This window comes from Heterodontus francisci, chromosome 3 (genome assembly GCF_036365525.1).
Source record: "Heterodontus francisci isolate sHetFra1 chromosome 3, sHetFra1.hap1, whole genome shotgun sequence".
Classification (NCBI taxonomy): Eukaryota; Metazoa; Chordata; class Chondrichthyes; order Heterodontiformes; family Heterodontidae; genus Heterodontus; species Heterodontus francisci.
The window spans coordinates 13,023,287-13,039,293 of record NC_090373.1 but is presented as its reverse complement, the minus strand read 5'-3'; the positions used below and the strand labels follow the sequence as shown (position 1 = coordinate 13,039,293).

Below are 16,007 nucleotides of genomic sequence, written 5' to 3'. Positions count from 1 at the left end.
GCATCATGGGCAAAGCATTTATGCAGTGCTGGACAGACTAATGAATTGCTTATTATTTAGTCTGTGAGGCAGCAATGTCAAAGCAAGCTGATGAGCATTTTAATTACCTACTGTTCTTGTGCCTTTTTTTCAAAAGAAAACTTGTGTGAACACACTATGCTTTGAAATGCAACATTAAAAAGTAACACATTTCCAAATCCTTTTCTGTATAAAAATAAGCCTCAAAATGTGATAAATGAATTGGCAACCAAGGTCTGAATGATGACAAATCTAGTCCTGGTATCCACAAAAGAACTAAGGCAAGAGCATGCTAATTAAATACTTCAGGGCATTACACGGGATGCTGCAAATGTACAGTTAAAAGTACAGTCAACATGATCTTAGATGCAATGAAACAGATGTAGTGGTTATGGTGTTCGACTAGCAACTCAGGGATCGAGGGTGCAAATCCTACCATGACAAGTTGTGCAAATGAATTCAATAATCTGGCTATTATAGGACAGTAGCAGAAAAACAATCAGGAACCATCAAGGCAGCATTCAACAGAGCATAACACCAAAGGTACCTAATAAAATTAATTTTAGTGGCAGTTAAAGGGAAACCCGTCAGCAGTCGAAGTCATATCAACATAAAGGAGTCCTGTCCCAGTTATCAAAATCCCCTGCAGGAGTTCCTCAGAGAAGTATTTTTGGCCTAACCATTTTCAGCTGCTTCATCAATGACACCTCCATCACAGGGTCAGAAGTGGGCTGTTTGCTGGTTATTCTACAGCATTCAGCTCTATTCACAACTCCTCCAATAATGAAGCAGAGCACTGAAGCCTACAACAGATCTTGGACAATATCCAGGCTTAGGCTGATAAGTGATAAATAACATTTGTGCCACATAAGTACCAGGTAATGACCATCACTCTCGACCTTCAAATGGCTACACCACTCCTAAGCCCCATCACATTTTCTGGTCATCACAAGTGACCAGAAGCTTAACTGGTTCAGTCATACCAGTACTCTGACTATACGAGCAGGGCATAGACATGGTACTCTGCAACTAGTGGCTTCTGACCCCTCAAAATGAATCAATCTTCTACAAATTAAGAGTGAGATGGAACAGTCACCACTCACTTAGATGGGAACAGCCCCTAAATTCAAGAAACTAGACACCATTTAAGAAAAAGTAGTTCAATTAATTTACACCATTTGCTCTGGACTCAATATCCACACTTCCATCACCCAAACATTGTAGCCATAGTATCTGCACCATACACTGTCACTTGCAAAACTTATTTCTCTTGTTTCTATGTGACCACTACCACTGAGAAGAACAACATCATCTATACCATGGGAACAGTTTTATCTTCAAATTTCCATCCCCACTATGACCTATGTTACCGTTTCTTCATCATCGCTGGCTCAAAATTCTGAGACTCCATATTTAACACCATTGTGGGAACACCATCACTACAAGAACTGCAGCGGATTAAGGAGAAGATGCACCACCACTTTCGCTGGACAATAAATGTGGCCCTACTAGTGCTCCCATATTCTTAAAACCAAACAACTGACTATAGAATGAAGCAGCGGTAATACTCAAAACAAAATTGTTACCTGACTACAATCCTCTACTTCTCCACAATTTGCTTTACCCAGATCTCCTATATTTTAATTACAACTGGAATTCTTCAAACAAAAACACAGACTTACAATTAAAATGAGAAAAAAAACTTCAGTCATGCAGATTAATGCACTAAGAGGAGGAGGTGATAAGAAATAGGATAAACAGTATTGCCTTGACATGCAACTAGTTATGATTAACATTAAAGTATTAATTATCTGATTAATGGTTGAGATAATGTTTTTGAAATCGCTTAATGCTCATCAAATTGGCCAGTTAAAGAAGTACTTAAACTGTTGCATTTTACAATGGAATAATTTCTTATGCCTGGAAGACTAATTCTGAGATCCTGAAAATAACTTAGTGGCAACATAAATATTCTTAACTGTTTCCTTTGGCAATGCTAACATAGGCTGAAAGCAGGCTTTTTAAATACCAATTTCTATCAATTTAAATGCGTAGAACATATGTAAATACCAAAAGGAAGAATGTTTCAGAGATAAACACTCAATCCTAGCATGACAGCATTTAAAATGGAAATTAATATTCTTTTTATCACAAATTGTTGTAAGATTTGAGCATTAACATCAAACACTAAAAATAGCAAATCTTTAAGATGGGCTAAAGCTTGTCGTCTTTGGAAAATAAGCAGCTTTGAGGTCTAAGATTTGATGTTTTCAAGACTATCTGGAAGAGGATTCATTAAAGAGGATACAGATAAAACTGTTCATGGTAGCAGCTTCAAATAGCAGATAACACAATTTAGAAAAGTTTGTAACTTACAACAAAGGAGAAAAGCTAGACTTCTGTTTAATTTATTAACAAAGGCTGTAAATCAGAAATACCATTTGTCACTAGTGAATTGTATAAATAGGATTGAGAGGTAATTGATTCTGGAGGAATAGGCTGAGGTAAAAAATCAGGTAGGTCGGATTGAGATCAATCAACACGTGACAATTTTGTTGGGTTGAATGACTTTTTTCCACTACTCAAAGTTAGTGCATTCATCCAAGTATTCTTGCATGGGATAATGGGTTTAAGAATCACATACAGGGCAACTGAGGTTCAGATTCAGCGGGACCTCAATTTATTAGATAATAAACTAGTATTCAATGTTTCCATAGAAAATGAAGCCACTCACCCTAATACTACTGACTAGTACAGAAATCTTGCCACTCAGATTAATGTGATTAAGTAACTTTGAGTACTAGGCCTACAAAAGAGTGGATTACATTGCTTCTATCCTCCCTTTTGCCACAAATATGCCCTGCTTCAATTTCCTAATAATTAACCAATTAACCACTTGTGAAGGTAAATAGCCAATCTGTGTTCTTATAAAGCAATAAAACAATGCAGCTGAACAGTCTTATATCTGTACATGTGGCCATCTGCAATTTGTGTTTATTGTGGATTTTACAAATAAGATGGCTGTTATTGAGAAATTAGAGAACGTAGAATAAATATATCAAGAGGTGACCAGATTCCTACTTACACCGAAATTGAGATCGTTGAAGTCATAACATTTATTTTTTTACCATATTATTGCAGTTCAACAAGTTTTAAAATAGATTATTCTGCAGTACAATTGCAGAGTATGGGCTTAGGCAGTTGAAGGTCTTGACTCCAATGGTGGGGCAAACGGAGTGGGGAGTTGTAGAGGTCAGCAAGGCCATCACATGAATAAGAATCTTAAATTTGAGACATTGGAGGGCAGGGGCCAATGTTGGTTAGCAGGGTCAGGGGTACAGAACTTTGTGCAGATAAGATACAGACATGACAATCTGAAGTTAGAGGTTTGGTGACAGGAAATCAGCAAGTAGGATGTTGGAATATTTGAGTCTGGAGGTAATAAAAGCATGGATGAGGATTTCAATGGCAGATGGGCTGAGGTGGTTGCTGTTACACAGGTGAAAGCAGGAAATCTTTTGAGTTGGGGAGGGCATGGGGTCAAAAGCTCATCTTGTGGTCAAAGACGACACCGAGATTGCGTACAGTCTGGTTCAACCAGAGACAGTGCCTGAGAGTTAGGAGTCGATGGAAAGTGTACAGAGCTGATAGCAAGGAGAAAGCTTTGGTCTTTCTAACGCTTAGCTGGAGGAAACTGTAGCTCATTCGAGACTGGATGTTGAACTATGTGACCGCACAGAGGAAGTAAAGGGGTCAAGAGAGGTGGTGGGGGTAGAATTAATGTCATGCGGAAGCTGGTCCATGTCTGTAGATGAGGCGGCCATGGACAGAATCCTGGAAAACTCCGAAGTTAACAGTGTGGGGCTGGGAAAAACAGCCATTATTGGAATTTCACTGGCAATGATGAGATAGGCAAAACTGGAACCAAGTGGGGACCGTCTTACAGATGCATGCTGGAGAGGGATTGTAGGGTCCACCCTACAAATATCACACAATAATGCACCATGGTCAGTCACCTAACAAAATAACTTTTAGCCCCAACATAAATGGTCAAAAAGCACATTAGTAGAAGGCAGGATAACGTTTATTACTGACAGTTATCGTTAAATAGCAAAACTTGTTAGCTCTGAAAATATTCTATCCCTGTAAGTTATTACATGGTGCTTTATCTTTAATGCGAACTCTTCTGGTGTATTGACCAAAAGTAAGACTGCACTGTAATCTGCCAGAAATTGTATCGACTCACCTTCAGGTGCCTTTGCATCACACATCTTTGTCACCCAAGTTGCATTTGAATTCTCTTGTCTCGAGTCAAATGAAGTGTGGTTGACCTGGAAAAACATACCCACACAAAAATACAAATCTTATTAACGGTGCCTATATAAAGCTTACTACTGTACTTGCCTTATATTCACACATAAAAACTTGATTTATTATATTTCTCCCCCACCCCCAAACAATTAGGTCAAGACCCTAGGGCAGTAGATTTTTTCATGAAGTGAATGATCTCTCAATGTGTCCATAAGTTATTCCTGCTTTTTGGCAGACCTTGTCCCAGTAGGAATGAGCTGTGGTTCAGTTCCCCAAAAGTATATTTTAGTGAACTGATGACATTATCAGAGCACCAGTCCAACTGTTCGCCCAAAAAGGTGGCTCAACATGTAAAGTCAACTTATCTTTGTGCTCAAACTAAGGGTTTCAGTTCGTAGGATTTTTTCCCCATCACATCACCATTTAAAGGTAGAAATACAAACACCAGTAAACAGCAGCCACAATTTGAGGGTGAAAAACAGAAACAAACTGAGCAGTAGCAACATCTTTGTAACAGCTAAAGCTTTTCCACTTACTAGCTTCAATAATAGGAACAATGCAAACCTTCAGCTGCCCAGTTACCTTTTGTTTCACCCGAGTTCTAGTCAGTTTGAGTTCACTGATGCTCAGCAAATGTAGACTGCTTCCAAATAAAATGATTAGCACACAGAATGCTATGAACAGTATTTTGACATTATGAGTACAATAATTTACCAAAATTTTATTTGTATTTGGGATGATCCTGTTCCACAAATCATCTCACAGTGGGCATCTCCAAAAATACAATGAAGCATCATGGTCCTGGCATAGACATGCTGTAGAAAACTTGCCTTCTAATTGAATGTAGTTTGCTACCCACTGAGAGAATCAACTTTGGTGATAAATGAATGCCAAAATGTTAACTTCACATACATGGGGGTGCCATTTTATATACAAGATAAGGCTAACATCTGTCTTTGGAAAAAACAAAATCCTTAATTGCGCAACTAAACTGCCAATATTCAAATTTTTAAAAGAAAATTTAGATAAGAGGACCAACGCAAAAATGTAAAATTATATTAAACAGGTCAGATAGGTTATTTTCATTATAGTGGTCATTTTTTCAAAGGCTGAGCTGTCCACAGACATATTTAACACAGCAAGTGGTCATTCAACCCACTGGGCTGAAAAAAGCCACAGAGTCACTGTGATTTCTCACGCAGTGGCTCATTTAAAAGCAGCCCGCATGCCACCCTCCCTCCCCCCAGCGTCCAACAAATCACGTGGAGGGGGCGGGCGGGCTGTCAACACTGGCACAGCGTCAGCTGCCTGTGCGCAGGTGCCAATTTTAAAGAGCAGCCAGCCCTCCTGGCAAATATAAATTTTCGAAAGATACACCACCCCCGCAAATAGGGTCATAGAGAGATACAGCACTGATACAGGCCCTTCGACCCACCGAGTCTGTGCCGACCATCAACCACCCATTATATACTAATCCTACATTAATCCCGTATCTCCTACCACATCCCCACCTTCCCTCAATTCTCCTACCACCTACCTACACTAGGGGCAATTTACAATGGCCAATTTACCCATCAACCTACAAGTCTTTGGCTTTGGGAGGAAATCTGAGCACCCGGCGGAAACCCACGCGGTCACAGGGAGAACTGGCAAACTCTGCACAGGCAGTACCCAGAATTGGGCCCGGGTCGCTGGAGCTGTGAGGCTGCGGTGCTAACCACTGCGCCGCCACAATTTGTATCAAATAAAATCGTAACACCCCTTTCCCACCCCCCCAATAAAAAAATTAATTAAGTCTTTGCCCTTCCCCCTCAGAACACTTACTGTTGAAATCTGTCCTGCCCCTCCGCCCCCCACCCCCAATCCCGGACTGTACCAAGTTTAAAGTTCACCCCTTCCCCACCATCCCCTACACTCTCCATTTTTGACCCCATCCCCCCCCACCCCAACCCTGCATTAAAAATCCTAACTCTCCCCCCTCCCCACCAGTGTCATGCTGGCTTTCCCCAGATGGGGAAGTGAAGGTGTGGCAGTGCCGGCTGCCGCACTGAAGATTGCAGCAGGCCCGGAAGATTCGCTGCGAGTGTATTTAAATTTATTCATTTTATTGACTTACATATTGAAATTCAGGTCCCATCGCCCAGGGGCGGCGGGGGGCAGGGATGTTGCCACAGAGCCTCGCTGCTGCCGGGACGATCGGGCTGGGCCCTCCCGGCGTTGAGCTCCTGCCCCCTCCCGCTACGGAGCCAGACTTTGGGGGCCTAGTAAAATCCAGCCCATTGTGTCCGTGCAAGCACTTTGCTAGAGCAATTAGAAATGAATGCCACAGTCATTCTGTCCTATAGCTCTGTATATTCCTCTTCTCAAAATGTGGTGTGTTGGAAACTTCAAATACAAAATTGCACTAGCAAAGTAGTTAATCCACATGCCGAAGCTGTCTTATCAAATGTTTGGAAAAATTTCAAAATAAAACTTCAGACAAGTTAAAAGGGAAGTAGTGATTAATTAAAAGCAAAGCATGTTCATTTTAAACTAATTAAAATTTAGCTTTATAAAACGTTAGGCTTTTTAAAAAAAAGCCCAATATTGCATTTAATCTTTTTCACAAGTGGAATATCTGTACTAGTGACCTTGAGGTTTCTAGTGCTCATTTATCACCAATACACATGATTTAATGATGTGATAACGTCAACAGAAGATTCACTTCTAAGTTTCTGTGCCAGGTTGCTTTATTTTAGAGTGACACTGTACCACAATAAAATCTGGCACAAATTGCTCCTGGTTGACACTATCACTGGTTTACCAGGTTGAGACAAAAATTAGGATTCTAGACAGTAAGGAACAATTCAGCCGGTAGTCAATGATTCAGTTAACAACTGCCTTGCTTAAAAAAAAATTAAGGTAACATGCAAGATAACTTAAAATTGGTTAAAGGAATGATAGATCATACCAATTATGCTCCTGTCAATTAAAAGTGGGACTTGCATGGGCACAGTGGAGCAGTGGTTAGCACCGCAGCTCACAGCTCCAGTGACCCGGGTTCAATTCTGGGTACTGCCTGTGCGGAGTTTGCAAGTTCTCCCTGTGACTGTGTGGGTTTCCTCCGGGTGCTCCGGTTTCCTTCCACAGCCAAAGACTTGCAGGTTGATAGGTAAATTGGCCATTATAAATTGCCCCTAGTGTAGGTAGGTGGTAGGGGAATATAGGGAAGGTGGGGATGTGGTAGGAATATGGGATTAGTGTAGGATTAGTATAAATGGGTGGTTGATGGTCGGCACAGACTCGGTGGGCCGAAGGGCCTGTTTCAGTGCTGTATCTCTAAATAAAAAAAAAGAATGCCAAGAGTTCAACAGATATTAGTAACGTACTCTTACGTATTCTATTCTAATGGCATCATGTTTTATTCAATTTATCACAACGATACATAAAAATAGATGTTAAATTTCAATAAAGAAAATGGATAGGAACAGGTCTTTCAAGAGCAAACCATGAAATGGAAGCCATTTCCTAATAAAGTTAAAATAGGAAAAGCAGCCTTCAATTTAGCTGTAACATGTGTTCAATTTTGAAGGGGAAAAATGGATTCCTCTGTCAAGTTCACAAATTTTGTACATTAGACACTTTAAAATGATGGAATTTAATAAATTCTTCTCATTTATACAGTAAAAATATAAAAATCATACTGATTTATCTTCATAGACTTAGAAAACAACTCATACATTTTCATGCAATTCGAAATGTTAGCATATCGTAGCAATTTTCTTGTATTAACAGTACATTTGATACCTTCTCTGTCTAATATAATCAGTTCCACTGCTTCATGAAAAATTTATATTACAAGAGCAGCCTGTCACGAGGAAGGGTGAAGAAAAGGAATACTTTGTGTTTTAAACAAAATCCTCCCTTTTCTTCCATCTGAACTATCTTTTATGAATATAAAACAGACTTTTTGGTAGGGTAGGATTTGAATTCTAGCTGATAATTCCTTTAAAATTCAATTTTAATTAAGGAACCTGAAATACAATTTTAGGGGCTGAAGCATAAATGGAAAGAGAGGAAAAAATGGGATCTGTCTCACAGGAGGAAGCACCAGCCACAAGAGCAATAGAAAAAATACAACAGAGTCACAAGCAGACAATTTAACTGGGACTGTCAGAACCAGAGGATACAAAATTAAATGAGTCTCAAACACAGCTCCAGATTAGTAGGAATTTCCACCCTCCCTCTTTCTGCCTGATCTTCTCTTCTCGCCCACTCACCCCCCCCAAAAAAATCGGGCCATGATATAGGGAAGAGATTTTCAGAAAACAGCAGTTAACATTTTTTTGACATCTTTGAAGAATGATTCAATGACTATCTGGTTAGGAAAAGAGTCGAAGGTGACAAGAAAATTACAAAGATAATCAAATGCTGTGTAGAAGAGGTTGGTATTTGAGCTGTACAGATCTTGAGAATGTCATGCTGAGACAGGCAACAGGTGTTGCATTATCATGTAGTATACAAGGTTGGAATATTCTGGAGATTTACACAATTTAAATTTTGGCCAATGTGGGGGGGGGGGGGGGGGGGGGCGGGGAGAGTGGAGAATACTTTAAAGACTTTTTCCTCAGGAGATCAAGTGAGTAGGATTCGGTCTCTGCCTGTAGTGCTATAGCTAGCTATCTTAGAACAATATCTGCATATTGCAATGCTCAATCTGATGCCCCAAGCTATACCTGCAAGGACACCTGTATTGGATGATTTTACTTTACTAGTTCTTCTATGAGGGGCAATTCTCGTATGTTAAATTGACTTTTTATGAAGAATCATGGCCGCCTGCTCTTTGAAAAATGTAGCTTTGAACCAAATTAGAATATTGCACCTGGGTAAAAGGTCAGGCAGTGTAAAACTAGCCAGTAAAGTTGGCCTTCCATACTCTCCCTTTACTGATTCTCAATCTGATTTTTTTTTAACCTGGTTACTTTCATGCTGATATGCAGCCAGAACTGCTTCAATCAATATGAACGTAGTAGTATAGCCTCGGATAGATTATATTTCAAATGGTCTGTGGAAGGAATATGCTTTTTACGGTGAGTGGCTGGTTCTGTGATGCGATGCCTACTGAGCAATTCTGACAACACACTCCATCTGGCCCAAAATACAAGCTGATATGTAATAGGAGGAGGGATGGCGAGGGCTGGTGAAAACACGAAAAAGTGGAATGAATGCCACACGTACAAAGTGAGGAGATAGACAGAAAGACTCATCTATCCTAACTGCACATTCACTGCAGCAACAACCCACAGATTTTACATATTTAAGAAGCACAACAAAATAAGTACAACCTCCCAGCTGATGAGAACATTACAAACTGCTGAAAAAAGCAAGTATCTACCAAAAAGTTTGAAGTATACATTTTCACTTAATACAACTCTCCCCAATGTTCATGTTTAATGCCTCTGACAAGGTATCTGGCTGAGACACTGCTGGCTGATCTAGTTTCCTGAACTTCACCACTTCCATTCTCGGAACTCTCTTATGACAACTGAGGAAGGAGTAGGTGCATTTAGAGCAGAACTAACAAAATTAGGCCAACTTCTTCTCCCACCGTAGTTAAATCACCCCGACATTATGATCCACTTTCCCATAGAACAGCTCGACCTAGAATTAATAAATTTCTAATTACAACAGGCCAATTGTGTGGCTAGCAGCTCTGGGACTCAAACACCATCTGGCTGGGAGGCAGGCACTTTAGTCTTAACATCAGCCCCATCCCCAAGGCCACAAGTTCAACTAAACTACAAGTACACAACAACCTTGAAACAAAGCAGACTTGAGGCAAGGTTAATGAATGAAAGCTGAAAGAACAAAACAAATACAATACAGCAGTAAATGCAGTTCTACAGGTAGATTTTTTTCTTGTCCTTTATACATGAAATTGATCTCATCAATATTGTGTATGCACATTAAACCTAATGTACTTGGAACAAATCACAATGGAACATGTTTCTTCCTTATTTCAAGTGTTATTTAAGTTAAAAACTTAGGTTCAACTAATAAATAAAAAGAGGAGAACTGCACCAAATCTGATAAAATACATTTGGTTAGCCATTGCATTCGGGTTCTGCCAAAGCTGGGCGGTGCCAGAGTCATTGATGGCACAGTAAACAGCCATTCGGCCCAACGAGTCCATGCTGGCTCTCTGTCGAGTAATACAGTCAGTCAATTTATTTCCTTCAAGTGCCCATCCAATATGTTTTTGAAATCACTGACCGTCTCCGCTTGCACCATCCTCGTAGGCCGCGGATTCCAGGTCATTACCACTCGTTGCGTAAAAAAAACTTCCTCACATTCTCCCTGCATCTCTTGCTTCACCTTAAATCTGTTCCCCTAGTCTTTGTACCACCAGCTGATGGGAATAACAGGGCATAACAGCAGTACCGGGAAAACTACAAATGACCTCATATGGGTGGGTCAAGGTGAGTGTAAGTATCCTCGCGTTACATCGCAAATCTACTTTACCACCAACCTCTCATTCTGCTCAATGCACCACAAACTCATCAGTACTCCCTGGCACTCAGGACTCATGTCTAACACTCGCATACGGAACCTCACCAGCACACCCAAATCTAGCTGCCACCATAGACCTCCAGCTATTCAGCTATGCCGGGACATCACCCAAGCACAGTGCCACACAATCACTGACAGTCTGCCCTCTCTCTCGCAGAAAAAAGTAGTGAAACAACTGGGTGGCTCAGAGAACTTGAGTGTTGTCGGGGGAGGGGTTCAAACACGCCATCATGAGCCCCCTAGAGGAGATGACACTTGAGATCATGGGCCCAGAGGTAACAGCCTGTGGCATCTGGTGCCACAGATATTGTTCAGGATGACGGTAAGTGACTTATGCCCCTTTTCAACTCCCTCCTCACCCTCATCCTATGATGTGTCATCAAGTGGAAGCTTCAAACTCTTGCTTACCCCACCAATCCTCCCCTTCTGCTTGTGTGCTTCAGATACCCAAGACATTATGCCTAGACAACTGCAGAAGAGCCAGGAGGAACAAAAGGTGGAACCGAACGACAATGATGAGGAGAGACTGTCACTTGATCTGACACTCCCATCCACCAGCTCAGATACTGGCACTTCATGTACCTTGGAGGCTACTACAGAGTTGGGATCAGCATGTGGTGGGTTTCCAAGCAGGAGTGGGTTGCAGAAAGGCCAGAGGGTAAGAGTAGCTCTCCAGACAGTGAGGTTGCAGTTGAGTGTTGCAGGGCATTTGGATGAGGACCTTTATGGGATGGTATTCAGGACAATGCTAATAAGCATACACACTGAGATGCTTGGGGCATTGACAGGCCGTCAGACAGCCTCTTGTCACTGTCTAGGAACATGGAGGAGGCCAGCTCCAACATGGCCCAGCCAAGCTTGGAACCCATCCTTTCCATCATGGAGATAGTTCCCAACTTCAGGGCAGCACTTGTGGACCCATGATGGAGCGTCTGATGGCTGTTGCTTCAGCTTCTACTGCAGCACTGGCGGAATCCTCGTGACATCTCGATGCTGCAGTGGAAACTCAGACGGACATCACGGTTAGGGCCAGCAGCTCAGACCACTGTCATCATGGCTGCAGATCTCAGTGCACAAAGCTCTCACAGCAGTCCAGCAATCGGATTTCTGAGGTGCCATGCCATGGGAGTACCACAGGCTCCATGGTGCACGAACTTGCTGCCCTCTCTCAGAATGACAGCATTCATCATCCCACCACTGCCACTCCTCCAATGCCCTTGCTGTTGACTCTCAGCCAGTCAGCCGAGACTGCTGCCGCCCATGTCGAGGTGATCCGGGTCCTCAAGGCCCAAAGCTGCTAGAGGTTGTCCTCCAAAGTCATCTGTAGTCTCTCTCAGTGAGTCAACAGCCTTCCACCAGATGTGCTGCAGCCACTAGGGTAGCACCTCTTAGGAGCACTAGGCCAGGCATGGGCACCTACAAGACAGGCACGAAGGGAATCCAAATTGTTATTTGTATAATTGAATGTGTTTATTTATAAAGATGTTTTGTGAAGGTTTTTGATGATGGCTTTTATTGTTCAATGTTGGTCTTGGGGACATTGTGATGGGGAGTGTGAAATGGATGTGACAGTGATGAACGGTGGCTCCACGTTGGGATGGGAAGTTATTGAAATGGAAGCAGAGTCCTTCAATTCACTGTCTCACAGTTCACCCATTTACACAGGTCTAGGATAACTCCTCCTGTTCCTCTTCCTCCTCCCTCCCTTCTTGATAATTTTCCATCTTTGCCTCCTCCGTTCCATTTCCTGGTCATGTTGCAGATCAAGGGGCACTGCTACAACTGTCCTCATACCTGCATTATGCAGTCCTCTCTTTTCCCTGGCTGCATTCGGAAACTGGCACAAAGCACCTCTAAGAACCCAGCCCAATACTTCCAACTATGCCTAAGCAAAACCTACCGAAAAGCACCTCGCCTGCAACTTGTGAAGTAGCTCTTTACTTAGCATGGGTTCAGGTCCCACCTTGCAGCTGCAGATCTGATTTTTCTTGAGATTCGAGGGCTGGACCGGTATGATCTGAATTTTCAATCCTGGAGACGCATCATCTGGTTCAGCTGTGTGATGTTACGATAACATCCATTCACCCTCTTCTGGTGTTAGAGCTGGCGCTATGTGAACAAATTTCTGGCCCTCAAACTCTACTTTCCTTCCTCCAAGTTTATAGGCAAGTTTGGCATGACCCAACTCATGCCAATTTCGGTGGTGCCCTGCACTGTGTGCTTTGGCCCTTCACCTAGGTCTTTCAATTGAAAAGGTATAGCATTTAGGAGGGGGAAAACTCAACAACTTAATACTTAGGCCAGTGTGGAGCATCAGTGACAAAGTGCTTACTGTCTTGACTAATCAGATCCAAACTCCTTCAACTTCACTCACTTCCTCCAAATAAATGGTATTGCTATGGGTACCCACATGGGTCCTAGTTATGCCTGTCTTTTTGTGGGGTATGTCAAACATTCCTTGTTCCAGTCCTACTCAGGCCCCCTTCCCCAACTCTTTTTCCAGTACATTGATGACTGTATCGGTGCCGCTTCCTGCTCTCGCCCCGAAATGGAAAACTTCAACTTTTCTTCCAATTTCCACCCTTCTCTCACCTTCACACGGTTCATCTCCGACACTTCCATTCCTCGACTTCTCTGTCTCCATCTCTGGGGATAGGCTGTCCACTAATATTTATTATAAGCCCAATGACTCCCACAGCTACCTGGACTGCACTTGCTCACACCCTGCCTCCTGTAAGGATTCATTTCCATTCTCTCAGTTTCTCTGTCTTCGACACATCTGTTTTGATGATGCAACATTCCACAACAGCACTTCTGATATGTCTTCCTTTTTCCTCAACTGAGGATTCCCCCACACTGTGGCTGACAGTGTTCACCCCATTTCCTGCGTTTCTCCCTTCGCCTCCTGCCGCTCCCTCCCAGAAATACGACAGGCTGCCTCTTGTCCTCACTTTCCACCCCACCAGCCTCCATATCTAAAGGACCATCCTCTGCCACCTCCAACATGATGCCACCACCAAACACAACTTCCCCCTCCCCTCCCCTGTCAGCATTCTCATGCAATCGCAGGAGGTGTAATAACTGCCCTTTTACTTCCTCTCTCCTTACCATCCAAGGCCCCATACACACCTTCCAGGTAAAGCAGTGATTTACTTGTACTTCTTTCAATTTAGTGTACTATATTCGCTGCTCACAATGGGGAGACCAAAAGCACACTAGGTGACTGCTTTGCAGAACACCTCTGCTCAGTCCGAAAGCATGACCCAGAGCTTCCGGTTGCTTGCCATTTTAATTCACCACCCTGCTCTGACACCCTCATTTCTGTCCTCAGCCTGCTGCAGTATTCCAGTGAACAGCAACACAAGCTCGAGGAACTGCACCTCATCTTCCGATTAGGCATGCTACAGCCTTTTGGACTCAATATTGAGTTCAACAATTTCAGACCTTGAGCCCCACTATTTTTATTTATTTATTATTTTTAATGTATTTTCATTCTTTTATTTTATTTATTTTTTAAACTATGTGCTAGTCTTAAACTGGTTTTTCATGTTTTTGCTTCCAGACAGAGTTGTTCATTATTCTGCCATTAGCACTCCCTCTGGACTCATGCTTTGTCTTTTACAATAACTATTTAGCACTCCATTTGTATTCTGTTGCATGACATCTCTGTCTCTCCTGCCCTCTGTGATTGCATTGGAGGGGGTGCAGAGGCGATTCACCAGGATGTTGCCTGGGATGGAACATTTAAGCTATGAGTTTAAATGGATAGGCTTGAGTTGTTTTCACTGGAGCAGAGAAGACTGAGGGGTGACCTGATCGAGGTGTACAAGATTATGAGGAGCGTGGACAGGGAGCAGCTGTTCCCCTTAGTTGAAGGGTCAGTTACGAGGGGTCACAAGTTTAAGGTGAGGGGCGGGAGGTTTAAGGGGGATTTGAGGAAGAACTTTTTTACCCAGAGGGTGGTGACGGTCTGGAATGCCCTGCCTGGGAGGGTGGTAGAGGCAGGTTGCCTCACATCCTTTAAAAAGTACCTTGATGAGCACTAGGCACGTCATAACATTCAAGGCTATGGGCCAAGTGCTGGCAAATGGGATTAGGTAGACAGGTCAGGTGTTTTAATGCACTGGTGAAGACTCGATGGGCCGAAGTGCCTCTTCTGCACTGTATTATTCTGTGATTCTGTTCTTCTTCCCCCTCCCTTTCACTTGCTCAAAGACTGTTAATTTTCTAACTTTTGCCAGTTCTGATGAAACGTCAACTCTGTTTCTCTCTACACAGATGCTGCCAGACCTGCTGAGCATTTCCAACACCGTCCGTTCTCAGATCCAAACTACAACGCTTTTGTGAAGGTTGCAGCACCTAGTCCAGAATTTAACTAGTTGAATGAGCTTTAATGTTCCTTCATAGTTCACAATTAGTTGAAGAACTTGGAGAAACTTAACTTTCCAAACATTGTATTGTAGTGGGGTTACCATGATTATCATGACATACATATTTTCTCAGCTCTCATTACATATAATATCTTTTCTCTCCAAATAAAATAATAAAATGACAGGAAGCATGGGGGAGGAGGGGGGGGGGGGTGGTGGGGGCAAGAAGAAAATGAAGAGAAGCACACTAATCTCCTGTGACAAATGGGACGCAGAACAATTTTAGATATCGATTTGGAGAATGACCCAGCCCATAAGACCCATTATTTGCATTGTTGTATATCAATAGAACATTTTCTGAAATGGCAGCACTGTTTCCCTTTGTTTAGCTGATACTGTCTTTCAGAAGTTGCAGGAGTACATCAATATTAGTGAGGGGCCGAATCAAGAAGTAATAATATTGCGTACCCTGCATTAGAGAAACCCAAAGTTTAAAAACAAGAGCAAGTGTTGTAAGCATGCAATTTAAATATGCTAGAGGTTTTTGCTAAAAATTAAGTTTAGATATGGTTACTTGATCATTTAAATCTCACTTCCTACCAAATTAACACTATGCCGCAGTCTACACTGATTATTTTAACAAAAAGCTTGCTCTAAACCAAAGATTGATTTCAGAAAATTGATTACAAACTTTACAGATAAATTTTGAAAAGATTTGGCGGCAATTCTTAAACATAACTTAGCTTGACTGAAGTTAAA

At 42.2% G+C, this 16,007-nt stretch overlaps 1 protein-coding gene across 2 annotated transcripts in view; it reads right to left on the bottom strand.

Moving 5' to 3' along the window:
* Positions 1-16,007, bottom strand: part of lmbrd1 (LMBR1 domain containing 1) — a 343,563-nt gene that overhangs the window by 46,446 nt on the left and 281,110 nt on the right. The window contains exon 14 of one of the 2 annotated variants that reach the window (XM_068020139.1): positions 4,265-4,349. In XM_068020139.1, coding sequence (XP_067876240.1) covers positions 4,265-4,349 — 85 coding nt within the window. Of the gene's footprint in view, positions 1-4,264; positions 4,350-6,489; positions 6,631-16,007 lie in introns of those variants that run through there. The other variant, XM_068020140.1, reaches the window with a different exon arrangement.